The 15402-nt window shown below is 29.4% G+C and overlaps 2 protein-coding genes across 2 annotated transcripts in view; one reads left to right on the forward strand and one right to left on the reverse strand.

Annotated features, from left to right (window-relative positions):
- The window catches only part of LOC123535494 (uncharacterized), a 31576-nt gene extending 19981 nt beyond the window's left edge, over window positions 1-11595 (forward strand). Inside the window, exons 2-3 of the mRNA XM_053520640.1 lie at window positions 10648-10878; window positions 11396-11595. Of these exons, the coding sequence (XP_053376615.1) occupies window positions 10648-10878; window positions 11396-11595 (431 nt within the window). The remainder of the gene's footprint in view (window positions 1-10647; window positions 10879-11395) is intronic.
- Window positions 11596-12388: 793 nt separating this feature from the next.
- LOC123534802 (tomoregulin-2-like) lies at window positions 12389-14451 on the reverse strand. The gene is made up of 4 exons (XM_045317226.2): window positions 14312-14451; window positions 13744-13849; window positions 13019-13309; window positions 12389-12491 (listed from the first exon to the last, which is right to left on the reverse strand). Exons 1-4 carry the CDS (start codon window positions 14349-14351, stop codon window positions 12425-12427), a joined length of 504 nt encoding a protein of 167 aa, XP_045173161.1. The 5' UTR covers window positions 14352-14451; the 3' UTR covers window positions 12389-12424.
- Window positions 14452-15402: the final 951 nt, after the last annotated feature.

The following is a 15402-nucleotide window of genomic DNA, read 5'->3' on the forward strand; positions in this document are numbered from 1 at the left end:
CGTTTATGATTTCTGATTTAATTTTTATTGACAGTTTCCAATTTATGTCGCAGTCATTGGATAACTTAGTAAAAAACATCCCAGATTTTAAATATTTATCCCAAGAATTTCCTAAAAATAAACTTAATTTATTAAAAACAAAAGGTGTTTATCCATATGATTATATGGATTCATTCAAAAAATTCAAAGAAACTAAATTACCATCAAAAGAAGAATTTTATTCAGCGTTAAATGAAACTAATATTTCTGATAATGAATACGAACATGCTAAAAATATCTGAAAAAAAAATTTAAAATAAAAACAATGGGAGATTATCATGATCTCTACCTAAAAACTGACGTACTGCTTCTAGCAGACGTATTTAGAAAATTTTAGAAGGTTGTGTTTATCATATTATAAATTAGATCCGTGCCATATTTTAGTAGTCCTGGGTTAGCCTGGATGCAATGCTTAAAATGATCGGAATTCAGTTAGATTTAATAACTGATATCGATATGTATTATTTATTGAAAAGGGCCTTAGAGGCGGAATTAGCTATATTTCGAACAGATATAGCAAAGCAAATAATAAATATATGAAAGATTACAATCCAAAAGAAAAAAGTAAATACATTATGTACCTTGACGCCAATAACCTTTACGGCCATGTCGCCACCTTTGCCCTTTGGGAACTTTAAATTCATATCCGAAAAACAATATAAGAAATTAATTACAAAAGGTAAAACTAATTTTATAATTGAATGCGATTTGGAATACCCAAAAGAATTACATTCTGCTCACAGCGATTATCCTTTAGCTCCAGAAAAAATTAGAATACCAGATGAATGGTTATCTAATTACAGTAAAAATATTAAAGAAAAATTTGAAAAAGGAAAAAGCAATGTAAAGAAGTTGGTTCCAACTTTAATGAAAAAGGAAAAATATGTTGTTCATTTTAAAAATCTTGAACTGTATACACAACTCGGTTTAAAAGTAACCAAAATACATAGAGTATTAACTTTTGATGAAAGTCCCTAGTTAAAAGAATATATTGACTTTAATACACAGAAAAGATCTGAAGCAAAAAAATCATTTGAAAAGGACTTTTTTAAGTTGATGAACAACTCTGTATTCGGTAAGACGATGGAGAATTTACGCAAGAGGGTTAATATTAAACTAACTCATGACGAAAATATTTTATTAAAACATGTTGCCAAACCATCATTTATTAGTGCAACAAAATTTAACGAGAATCTTTTTGGGATTCATAGAATAAAAGAAAGTTTATTATTAAATAGACCTTGTAACGTCGGAATGTGCATTCTAGACTTATCAAAATATTTGATAATAGTGATTACGAAAGTAATTCAAAATTTTACTTCGGTAATAAAAAAGTAATAGGAAAATTTAAAGATGAAGCTGCCGGCATTCCAGTAGTTGAGTTTGTTGGATTACGGAGTAAAATGTATTCATATTTATTAGAAAATTCATGTGAGCATAAAGCTCAGATTAATATTAAAAAATGTAAAGGAATTAAAAAAAAGTGTTGTTAAGAAGACAATAGTTCATAAAGATTACAAAGATACTTTGTTTAACTCAACACAAAGTATGCATAAATTTAAAGTTATAAGATCGAAAAAACATAATGTTTCTAGTTATGTTATAAATAAAACATCATTATCATGTTATGATGATAAAAGATATATCCTCGAGGACGGGGTTACTACCCAGGTTTATACATAAAAAATTAAAGATTTATACATCTTTCACACTTTAGAAAGAACATAGTTTCTTATTTCTAGGACATCTTTACGATGTAATTTTTCACACTTTAGAAAGAACATAGTTTCTTATTTTTAGGACATCTTTTACGATGTAATTTTTCACACTTTAGAAAGAACAAGTTTCTTATTTTTAGGACATCTTTTACGATGTAATATTCTCTTTGGGACATCACTTCCCAATTTTAGCTCCGTTTAGAGAAACATAAGTTTTCTGTTTTTATGATTGTTTTAGGAGAAACATAAGTTTCTACTTAAATAATAGAACCATAAATTGTTAATTGAATATTTTTTAACGTCAAAGAATTAATATAAATAAGATCATTCATGTTAAATTTTATTAGCATAATTAATAGAAATAGATTCATTTTTTCTGTTATTTTTTACATCATAACTTTGAAGAATTAAATTTTCTTTGTTTTTTAGTTGTAATTTAGCTTCTCTTTATCTAATTTAATTGCATCAACAAGAATAATTAAAATACAATTAAAATTAATTCTTACATTATTACAATTTTGAACTAAACCAGGACTAGCATTTACAGTTTTCTATTGAAATAATCCACTATCGGTATCTGGGTATAACATGTTAAAAACATGGAGGTTTTCTTATTATTTGTTTTCTAAATTTTATTTACTTTTTCATTTATATTATTAAATATTCCCTTATATTAATTATTCCAGTTAAATAAAAAACACAGTTATAATAAGTTTTAATTAAAGTTTTAATTAAGGTTTTAATTCAATAGTTTACTTTCTTTATAATTTATATATTCCTCCAATATGTAGAATTTGACATGACTATCCGACAAAAGCATAAATGATACTTCTGTAGATGTTGAATCGTCATAAGGATGAATGTCAAACATTGTCCTTTCTGTTAAATAAAATTTTATTTTTTTTTTCTCATATAAACATATACTATCCGTTTCAGGCCCAAATTCACTGACTTTGGGTGTTATATTTACATTCCCACCAGGAAATGTACCATGTAAAACCATCTTGCCACCACCTAAAAAGAAAATGTGATATTTTGCATTTTTCCCTCTGCAGTCCGGGCACCGTTAAATAAAACCTAATATCTATTATATAAGTTCCGGGTTTTTTTTTGGCTAAAAACACATTTTTTAATAGTACATCTGGTACAGGTAGTTTATATTCTTGGTTTGTGTTTATAAAATCTTTATAATCTACGATATTTCCAGATTCCAAATTAAATGCATCAAAATAGCCTATACCACTTTTAGTTATAGTATATAATGAATATATCCAAACACCGTGGCGATTGAAATACTTTTTCATTTTTATGTATGAATATGTTTCAAAGTTTGTTGGTTCTGGTTTTGGTTCATCATAATAACCGCTGTTATATTCAAAAAGAAACACTTCACGTCGTCTTACTTTTTCTATTTCTTTTTCAAATTCTTCTTTTATGTTTTTTTTTTTTTTTGTCTTTCTTTTTAAGTTTAAGAATTATTTCAGCTAAATCATCAAGTCGTTTTGTTGTAGCAACTTCAAAAGCAGATAAACTATCAACAACACCCTTTGTTCTAGCTAACTGTGTTTCTTGTTTTAAGAAAACATTTTTTACTTTTGTAATTTCTTGGGTATTAGTAGAAATTTCTTCAACATTAGTGGTTATTGCTTTAGTATTAGTAGAAATTACTTGGGTATTAGCAGTAATTGATTCTCCTTGTTTAGCTGATATTTCAACTAGTCCAGATCATTTATTATTTTTTAATTTGATTATTAAATTCATTAATATCTTCTTGTACTAAACCTGTAAGTTTACTTAAGTCTGCGTACTTTATATTGTGACGTGCATCAACATTATTAATTATATCTACAAGTTGTTTCTTCAAATTTTCTAGCTGATCATTAATTATGTTAATTGCTTCTCCTTGTTTAGCTGATATTTCAACTACAAAGTCAAGTTCATTTTTATGTTCTTCAACTTTAGCATTAAATTCATTAATATCTTCTTGTATTTTTTTTTGTAATATAACTTAAGTCTGCATACTTCAAATTATGACGGTTGTCAACAGTACTAATCCAAACTCGAAGTTGTTTTTTAAAGTCATCTATTTTTAGAATTAAGCTCTTCTTTAAGGTTATCTAATGCTGTGTCATGATCATCACCTCTTTGTGAAGCTGCCTTTTCCAGTTCAGATTTATATCTGCAAGTTTATTTGAAATAATTCTAATAAATCTTTATACTTATTTTCAGTTTCAGTATTTAGTTTATTTATTCTGTTCTGATTTCTAACTGATACATATTTTGTAACTTTTTCTCAGCTTCAATAATCTTGTCTTTTAGTTCTTCATGTTTAATCATATTATCTTTTAATTCTTGGACTTGAGTGTATAAAATGTTTAAATTGACTCGAAATACTTCTTTTATGTTTTCGTCTGTCAAATCAGATTTCTCTTCAAGTTCTTTAATAGAATCAACCATAGCTTTCATTTCTTTTTCAATTTTATCTTGTAATTTAAACTATTAATAATGAATTATTTTTAAAATCTTTTGTTAATTCTTCAATATTCTTTACTTCTGTTTCTAGTGTCTGTTTTATACTTTTGATATATTCAAGATTATAATCATCTATTACGCCTTGAACTTTTTTAAACATAAATCGTCTCGAAACTGCATCATTGGGTTTTTTTGGATTTCCTAGGTTTATAAATTCTTTGTTGTTATCAAGTTCCTTATTTTTGTGAAGATATGATTCCGATTCCTTTTTAAGTTTTTTGAATTGTTTTTTAGTAGCATAATCACTTAAATCAATATCAGATTTAACTTTACTTATACTGTCAGGTTGATTAATTTGTTTTACATCATTAAAAACTCCCATCTATATATTACCAGAAAGTTTTTCTTAAAACTTCCTTGGTTTGTCAATATATAAGAAAACATATTTTTGATTTGTTGCATTAGCAAAAGAGTTAGGGTTAATATTTTGTTCATTACAAATCATATCATTTTCTCGTTTACTTGGACTTTCAAATAAAATATAATGTGAGCAGTTAATCCGAATATCTTTTGGTGTTTTATAATAAGACTGGCTTAAATAAATAACACAACAGTTTTTGTGGCGTCCTTGAATGAAGTATTATGTTATTTCATTCTGAACCTTTTTATCTTCACATACAAAATCATCAAATATTACTACTTTTTGTTTTTCTGATTCAAAATTCTCACAAGGTTCAATTTGGTTGGGATCAGCTGAATATTCAAGTATTTCATATGGATTTATTTTATTTTTTTCTGCAATTCCATTTAAAAGTTTAATTAAATCCTGATATTTAGATTGTTCTAGGTTTTTAGCATACAGGTATAATTTATCATAATATATAAGAGGTTTTCGAAGTATATGCATTAGTGTATTTGTTTTTCCAGATCCAGAAGATCCACATATTAACATTCTAAAACATGAATCCGGCATAAAAGGATAATGTTGTTTAAAGTTATTGGATTTATTACTTTTTGTATCATAATTTGGAATTTCCATTATATAATAATATTACATTATCTTACATTATTTTACATTATTATACATTATTTTACATTATCTTACATTATTATATAAATGCAATCAAAACTTAATGAAATAAGAATAAGAAAAAACTTAGTCGGACAAAAGATGAGGGCTCTTAGAGAAGAAAAAATGAAAGAAAAAATTAGAAAAGCTACAAATCGGGATATGTACACTGAAATTTATAAACCAATTACTGAAGGAATTGAAAGTCAAAAAGAAAAAATATCGAGTCAGTTAAAAGCATTACCTGGAGCAATTAGCGTTACTAGGTGATGAAATGAAAGACATATAAACATATCAAGGTTTACCACAGCTATTCCAAGAACCACTGCCAATTACATGGTCTCCTGAAGAACTGGCGAGGGAATATAAAAAATACAGGGAAATAAACAAAGAACCTACCAGAGAAGAAGTTGAAAAAACACTGGAAGATTATGAAAGAGAAAAGATGGAAATGCCTGCAGGAATGATTGCATGGCCGCCACCAGCAGATATTATAATGGCAGAAGAAGATTATAATAAATTATCAAGAGAAGAAATTAAAAAATTAGAAAAAAACTTTATGCCACCAATATATAGGACAGATGGATCTGTTAGACTCATACCTAAATCAAAAGAATTTAGGGAAAGACCAAAAGAATTGGGAACAAGACCAAAAGAAAAAAATTACCTACAGTAGATTTAGATGCTTTTCTGGATAATGATGTTTTAGAAGAATATGAATATTACAAATCGTCTGAAATGTTTGATTTTTTTACTGCAGATGAATCTGATCCTAATAAAATGAATAAAAAACACTTGAAAATACAATAGGTGATGTTACTGAGGATATCAAAAGATTAGGTGGTCTAATAGTAGGCAAATCAAGATCAAAAGATCTAAATAAGCAAGAAGAAGTAAAAGAATCAAAACATGAACAAAAAGAACTCATAAAGTATAAAGACCGGTTAAAACATATTCTTGATATGGCTTCTACATATGGACAAGGAATAAGATATCATAATCCGTATAAAGTTTCACCAAATGGACATTATGGTAATTTAATTATTAGCTTAAATAATCTTTATGGTCAAAACAAATTAATTGCTAAGGATAGAATAACTGGAAAAGAAGTAATTAACACTAAAGTAGATAATGATTTGATTGATTTGATTAATAAAAGATATAACAATAATAAAAAAACATTCAATTCATTCTAGAAAAATATTTAAAGAATTAACAGAAAAATCAGGATTCCCTATCAATAAAAGATCTATGAAATTTAAAAAAGTAATTAGGGGACAGGGTTATGACGTTTGTCCATGTAATCCAGAAGAATTGGTTAATGACTTGGAGTTAATTTGTGGTTCGATTGATGCTGGAAATAATAATGAAGAACTAAAAATGAGGGTATTAGGTATAGATCAATTATCAAAATGGATAAATTATTACCAAAACAACATGAAATGTTATATAAAAAATATTTTCTTGAATATATAAATGGAACAAAAAATAGTATTAAGTTCTGAAACAGTTAAAGATGATAATAAAAATACTCCGAGTGATTTACAATCAGATTTGGTCGTCTTTAATTTAGATAAAAATAAAAACTTATGCTGTTGGTTTAGATAGTATTAACACTATGACTTATTCTTGCATAGTATTAGTGATGAATATGATAAAAAAGAATCGTTATAATAATGGTAAGGATTGGAAAGATATTATATTTACAAATGGTTCTTACAGTTACACTGATATTAAATAACTATAAAGGAAACATTAATAAGTAATGATGATTATGAATTAATAAATCAGACATTGCTCCAATAAGTTTGGAATTTGATTTAAGTAGTTTTAAGATTTTGATTTCAATTAAAGATAATTTTATGTTGGATTTAAGAATGTCAAATTTTCATACATTGCTTGGATTTGAGAAAAAAGCATTGAGAAATACTGAATGGGGAACTACAACACCAAATATAACTAACTCTGTGGATACAATTTATATTCATTGTGATCTTATTGTAATTCACTTGTTGGTGGTAATTTCAGTGATATTATCTATGCTTTAAGTACTGCAGATTAAACAAGAGCTTATCCGTTTACAAAAGAACCACAAAGAGTTGGATATTCTGAAATTGATAAAAATATTATAAATTCAAAAAGAATATATGTTACAGATATATTTGGTAGAATAATTAATTTTAATGAGGTTGAAACAAGTTTTACATTAATATTAAAAGAAATTAATTAAAATTTAGTTTTATATAATGTACAAGAAAGTTAATGATAAAAAAAGGAATGTTTATTTATGTTGATGCTCACACGGGAAAAGAAATCATACACGGCACAGGTATCTTTGACACTTTAACGAAATTGCTTTCAAGTTCAGCCGCATCTTCAATTAGCACAGCTGGAAAAAAAAAGCTCTGGAAACAGCAGGAAAGCCGCGCTAGATAGTGGAACAAAAAAGGTTGGAATGGAAGTTGGAAATTTAGCTGCTAATAAAATTGTTGAAAAATTTAAAAAGAAACCTGCTCCGGCAGTTGGTGATTTAATTGTTAAGGAATTACAAGAAAAGAATAACAGTAAAAATAATAAGAAGGAGGATATTAATATGAGAATAAAAAGAATATTGACAGGATCGGGGACTTTAGCTGACAAAAACGTATTAACAGATTAATTTATAAAAAATAAAATAATATATACATGTTTAGAACAAAACAATATTGTGAAAGATACGAACTAACTCCTATTCAATTAGATACAGCTTTAATATATGTCTTGGGATATCTCTTTACAATTAATGATAGAAGCTCATATTTTGATTGGTTTAATGGTCATTTTGAAGTAAGTTTTATGGTTAATAAACTTGCTGATGGTGCTAATTATGCTGATGGAGATCAAATTGCTTTAATTAATAATGCAGCTTCATTAATTGATCAGTTAGTGGTTAAACAAAATGGAAAAATTGTATATGATTGTAATAATTTATACAAAGTAATAAATGTAAAAAATTTAGTTGAATTATCTAATGATTATGCAGAATCAACTGGAACAAATGAATTTATCTATTTAGATACTACTGTTGATGCCGAAAGTAGGGATGACCAAGCTGGATATAATAAAGGTTTTGCTTCTAGAAAGTTATCAATCCAGGGTGGTAATGAGGTAAATGTTAAAATTCCACTAAATAATCATTCATTTTTTCAGGGTTTAGAAACTAATATTTTACCTCCAAGTCAAATTCAAATAACACTGCAGCTGACAGATGATGATGAATTAATTTTTAGAGTTAATGCTGCTGGTGCTGGTAGAGTAATTGTAACAAAATTAATTCTATGGGTTCCGCGTTTAATTTTCAATGAATTTGGACTTAATCTAATTGCTGAAAGATTTACAAAAGCAAGGTGGTCATACCTTCGGGAAATGATAACACAATCAACTGATACACGACAAACGAACATAACTTTTAGAATAACAGCTGGTGTAACAAAACCACAACATGTATTTATTTATTTACAACGACTAATAAAAGTAATGCACAAAGAAAGAATCCGCATTTATTAGATACATTTAAAGTTAATGAAGCAGATGATGATTGTACATTGGAATCTTGTCGTCTTGAAGTTGGTAATGGTGTTTTTTATCCAGAAACAGAATACACAAGTATATCAAGAATATATGACGATGTAATTAATTATTATTATAAACAAAATAATAAGACTACTGGAAGTCTGCTAAATAGATCAAACTTTAATAATTTATTTGGATTTGTTCATTTTAACTTGGAATATAAAAAGGAAGTAACTACAGAAGATCCTAAACACATTACATTAACAGCTAAATTAAATGTTCGGCCGACAGAAAATGTCCGTGTTTATGCAATTGTATTGTATGAAGAAACAGTTGAAATAAATACTATTGGAAATGAACTTATTATTGTTTAAATAAAATAAAATTAAAATAAAATAAAATTAAAATAAATATAAAGTATATAATGGTATCAAATTATATTGAATATAAGGTTAACCTAACAGATGGGCAAAAGAAACATTTAGCACAGGCTTATAATAATAAAACTCCATATAATTTTAGATTAAAATATGAACAACTGCGTGGAAACTTCCCTTTCCTTTTAACAAAAACACAAATCAATCAAATTAAAAAGTCTATTAGAAATAATAAGGGGTTAGAAATTACAATTTCAAAAAAACAAATGTCCAGTCAGGGTCAAAATGGTGGATTTTTAGGAGCTTTGGCTGGTTTGTTAGGAAAAACAATTCTTCCAATGGCAGCAAAAATAGCCCCAAAAATATTAGCCCCTCTAGGCATCGGAGCCCTCTCTGGGTTAGCCAGTACCGGTGTTAGTAAGTTACTTGGGAATGGTATGATTTCGATAGCTAATGATAAGAGAAATATGATATCGCCATATCTTACACTTAATCAAAGAAAGCAACTAGTAGGGTCTGGGTGATTAAATTAACACAAAAACAGAGAAACAATGGTGGTTTTTTGAGTATGCTGGCTGCTAGTCTAGGAATACCTTTGATTACATCTTTGTTAAGTGGGAAAGGATTAACGATTGATTCCCAACGGAGGCCGTACAGACGAATTCCTATAGTAAAAAAAAAATTTATAAACAAACCAATTTCTAACTTTGAAATTGAACAATGGGTTAAAAAATTAAAAATTAAAAAATTAAGGGGTGTATTTAGTAGAAATAATTTACCAAGAGTGAAACTCTCGGAGACCACAGGTTTACCAAAAACAAAATTAAATAAAGAATGTGGAATTATAAATTTGGATGACTCTGTTGGGTCTGGAACACATTGGGTTTGTTATTTAAATACTTTGTACTTTGATCCATTTGGACTTCCTCCGCCGAAGGAGGTAATTGAATATATACCAAATGTAAAGTACAACAATGTTCAATATCAAAACAAAACAAGTACACTCTGTGGTTACTATTGTTTATTTTTCATAAAAATGTTACAAAACAAAGTACCGTTGTATGATTTACTATATAAAATACTAAAAGTTAACAATCAAAGAGTAAATGAACAAACAATTATAAATTATTTTAATTAATAAGGACATTTTCTTCCGTTTTTTTCTGTTTAATTAATGTGTTTTAATTTGAGTGGACCTTGGTTTTCATTTTATCCCTTCAACCTTACGTCCATCAAAGATAGAAACTCTATTTCTCTTAAAGACTGGCTGGTTTTGGATTTTTTTAAATTTGAATTGGCCGGTGTTGAATTTTTTAAAGGAGGGGTAAAGGTAAGGTTAAATAACGCTCGCACAAACAATTACTATACTACTCTTGAAGCCATGATATATTTGCTTAATCTTTCTTGTTTACATTTGCAGATTTTACATCGATAACAACGCCGTCATCGTCAGTAAAAAATGCTTCGGCAAGTTCTTTCATTACTACCAAACAATCTACCGATACACAGACATCAACATTTATTTCGATATCAAGTTTGTTTTCTGCTAACAGTGACATACCATTGACAACGTCTTCAGTCCAGTCTACAAACGGGTCTCAGTCTCATGCCAATTTTAGTACTGGAGAAAGTGAAAATGAAAGAACACAAGGTCAGCTTAACATTTTGTTGTTGTCTGTGTCAATACGTATATTGAAAAACCAAACGTTATTGACCCTTTATTCATAACTGTCTGTATATATAATAGCATATATAATAGTTTCTCCAAATGACAAGCTTGGTGAATTATTTTAGAGATTTAATTAAGATTACTATATACTCCGTTTAGGACAATTCTTACTTTAATAGGTTTGCAACATTAAGGTCATAAGGCAACTTTCAATGTTTAAAAGAGAAGAGAAACTTAAAGTTGTATAGTTAGGCAGTACATTTTTGTTTGGCCTCAACATGTGGTGATTAACAACCTTTAACATCATTTTTACATGCGATAACATCCTTCTTGTGCAACGACTGCTACTAAAGTTCTCTTAAATGTTTTTAAACGCTATCTTTGATAGGGTTCGAAGTTCGAGTATTTACAAGATACTCATAAAGTTGTATGATGTATGGGTACCATAGAATACGTTATAGCAGGGTGTGATAATCTTTTTTTTTCTGTTTTATTTAAGACTCTATTGGCGTCATTTTGGGAGCTGTGTTTGGAAGTCTTGCTGGTCTGGTAATTTTGGCTAGTACTATTTTCTTCCTGAAAAGAAAGATACAGACTGCAGAGGACAATGCAGAGTGTGCAGAATCCACACAAAGAGACAATTCAAGGCACAACGCTAATGCGCATTATCATACAGACAAAACTGTTGATAATTCTTAGAAAATACCATACAATATCTTATCGCAAACATTTTACTGACAGTCATAGCCAAGATTTTTGTTTACTAATAATATGTTATTTTAGCATTTATTGTCTGTTCTCATAGAAAAAAAACCGCAAAGTATGCAGCAGTTTGTTCATTGTGTGTATTAGACAAGACCGCCTCTCGTTTGACACAAAAGTAATACAAAATGTAATGCTTTCATGACAGCTTTACTGGTAGTTAAAAATTTAATATTTCTTGCACATTTTTGGATCAGATGAAGTAGCTATGTCATGTTCTCTTGCGTAGTGATTTTGTCAATCAGCCAGCAGAAAATCAATCAATCCTGCTGCAGATAATGGAAGAGCTTGACAGCAATCATTAGTAGAGTTTACGAACTATTCACGACTTCATGATTTGTTATGCGTAATATTGTAAAGAATTACAGCATGAACTTGACTAATACACACCTTATGACTTTACCATTTGATAAAAAGTGAAATTATGAAGCATGAAATCATGACCTTTACGATTTCACGCATACGATTTTTTCACTAACGTTAAATTAGAAACAGTGAAGTATGAGGGATAAGGAACTTTGTACTTCTCGATCTTACATTTAAAGGATCAAAAAAGTTTCAAAGTGTAAACTAGCACAGTGCTATTTATTCTATGCATAGATTTTGTTTCGAAGGACTTATGTAGTTCCATTATGACAGTGGACACATAACAGAGGTATAAACACATCAGTATCATAGAAATACAAACATTTTTCTTTATCGATTGTTTTCTAAATCATCAGTGAACTCATAGTTTAATAGTCATTTATTTATTCAAGAAAACATTTCAACAATCACCAAAGTTTTTCACTTGTAGATCACGATGTCCACATCTTTGTTTTTCGTATTCACAGCTGAAAACCGAAAATATTACCATTTAATAAAGGACATTTAAGGTTCAATTTTTATAACTTTAGATTTGGGTTAAAATGTTTCAGTGATTTTAAAGAAACAGCATTTGTTCAAGTTGACAGTGACCTTATAAGTATATAGTTATGTAGCGTTTGTTACAGCTTTTCATTTTCTTTAAGACACTTGTCTTGTCTGGGAGTATAACTTGCATGCGATAGATCAAAGTGGCACTGCATAAACATATTTCCTATTTAGAAAAAATATATTGCTAAACACATATGAACTGCGCTTTGGTTTTTAAATATTTTATATGAAAATGTTGCATTTATGTAAAGCAGAAGAGACAGCTAACCAATTACTTGATTTTATATGAAACCTATCCGTCCAACCAATTATAACGCTGAAAAAGTTTTACAAATCTGTCCGATGTTGAAATAGATACAGCGCTTTCAATTAAAAAAATAGCTAACTACGTAGACAGCCATTTTTATTAAGCAAATATAATAAGTTATGTTTATGTCGTTCTTACAAGTTTGCGTAAGTAACCCCGTCGGTTCCACAGACTTTTTCAGTATCTGTCGGACATGTCTCGTGCATCAGTTCCAGGCAGAAGAAGTCTAAAAGCTGGTTGTGATTAACAAACACTGGTTCTCGGGTTGTTGTCGGACCTGCTGGTTTCGTTGCCCCGGCAGTGACAACGGCGCCGGAAGTAACAATAGGTGCATTACTTGGAGGTTTGGTAATGCCACTAGATGCACATGTCCCTTCACTCACTGTTCGCAATGTACTGTCTGCGCATTGAGCTTTAGCTAAGTAGCAACTATAAAATTAAACAAGAAGCCAGTATGAGATGGTTACAATAAAATTAAAACAAATATTCTTGAAAATACGATTTGATCCATATGGTGAGCATCTGTGGTGATCTCAACGGCAATATTTTCAATCAAACAATGTTTTCAAAACTGATTTTCAGTCTCTAAAGAACTATCAAAAACCTAATAATAATGATAAATAAAGAAACAAAAACAACATAAAAGTGAATAAGTAATTACTATGGTTCTTCCAAATATGCATATTTTTGCCATATCATTTTTGACAATGATATTTTTAAGCACCATGTATTCTTTAGGATGAATTCGGTGTAAAACAATGAATGAAGTGGTGGACTATTCAACCTTTTGAGATAAGTTTTAAATCAAGTTCGCCGCAGGTGTACCAAACCCGAGATTTACTTATGGACAATGATGTACATACCGATTGGAATAATCTTGACCATTACTTGCACATATCACTCCAGCTGCATAGGTCACACAGTCAAGTTTGTTGACCCAGTTGCAGTTCAAAAATTGGCCGCTTGCGACTAGAAAAAAAAGAAAAAGAAAAATCAACTTAGAATGATGAAAACTCCAATGAAGAAAATCCATATTAAAAGATTGCTAATAAATAGATATTAAATTTTTTTACAGTAAAAGGACGATTGGTTTAGAAAATTGCGGGACGATTTGTACATAGCCGTCTTTATCGATAAAGTATTGATTAAACACGTATTTCTGTGTTATTTGAAACGTAGAATTACAAATACAGGTTATACATTCATAAAGAAAACCTTCTCCTCCGACTGCCTGGCCTTCGTTTATGGAATGTTTTGACGAAGCAAATTACAAATTTATATTCTTCCATATACACATACAGTATCAAAAAGTCTAAAATAAGATATTTTAATAACAGCATTCTCTGCCATTCAAGAGAATGAGTAACAGCTGTTTATATTGTTCATCAAGCAATATTTTGCTGACAACAAAACCATTGACAACTATCCTACCTGCAACCCCAGAGGCTACCAGAAACAAATATCCGAACATAATTATTTCTTTACTCTTTACAGATCTTACAAAAAAGGAACTGGAACAGCATAAAATAAGATAAATGTATTAATAATCGTGCTTATCAAAGTATGTCGTGGTTCCTATCTGTAGAATTTATGTAAGCAGTTTTATTAAGACTAATATATCTATAAACTCTCCATTTCTCCACTAGATATCACGATTTTGATTCACTATCTACTCGTTGTATCAATCTGGCTCTTAGCGTGCTTTTGTGCCACCTTATTTAGCAATATACATGTATTTTGACAGATAATATTGTTTAAGCATTAACTTTACCTTTCTCCCATAGAAAGTCTATGTGAAATAATGATACAGTCTTCTTGTTTTAGTTTTAATTACTTAAAAGTCTCTGGACAAGGAAATAAAAAAGTCAGACAGAGTTGCTGAAAGCACTCAGCAAAAGCAACGCAAACCCAATCCCAACGCCGAAGACAAGATACATCGAAACTGGCCTGGTACCCCAGATATGTCTGTATTCTATTCAGAGGGGGAAGCCAACATATCTAAAACAATTGATTTACCCGACACAATGGTCATAGGAAATGATGATATGAAACACATTACATACCTATCTGATAATATCTAGCTTTTGGTGAACGTTTTCACAGAGGGGATTATGCTACACCCTGTAAAAGTATAAAGGGGATTTTGTAACATCTTGTCTTTTTTTTTTCAGTAAAAGGAGTTTTGATCAAGGAGCTTTTGATGTACACTCTTTTACAGTACATGCATTAAAGATATTAGTAAGATGTGTCTGTTTGTCAGTAGAAAGTTTGCAGATTTTCAATGTCGAAAAATAAACGAGACAATGCTGGAACACAATTGGGAGTAATGATATCCTCTAGAGGCGAAGTGAGTTATATCTGTCAAACTTTAAAGGTAGTCAATCACATTAGAGTACGGTGTTCCGTTTGGACAATCGTGACATTTTATTTAATATTAAACTGCGAGGCACGATGGCACGATGACGAAAACGCGATGGCGCGGTGGCGCGATGGCACGATGATGAAACAACGATGGTACGATG

Source organism: Mercenaria mercenaria, chromosome 12, assembly GCF_021730395.1.
Source record: "Mercenaria mercenaria strain notata chromosome 12, MADL_Memer_1, whole genome shotgun sequence".
In the NCBI taxonomy this organism is placed as follows: Eukaryota; Metazoa; Mollusca; class Bivalvia; order Venerida; family Veneridae; genus Mercenaria; species Mercenaria mercenaria.

Bases quoted from the DNA above. Each gene is read 5' to 3' on its own strand.
- LOC123534802 (XM_045317226.2), bottom strand. From the start codon at position 14,351: ATGTTCGGATATTTGTTTCTGGTAGCCTCTGGGGTTGCAG. The intron at 13,850-14,311 runs GTAGGATAGTTG...TTTTTTTTCTAG, and splicing joins GGTAGCCTCTGGGGTTGCAG to TCGCAAGCGGCCAATTTTTG. The intron at 13,310-13,743 runs GTATGTACATCA...TTAATTTTATAG, and splicing joins GGTCAAGATTATTCCAATCG to TTGCTACTTAGCTAAAGCTC.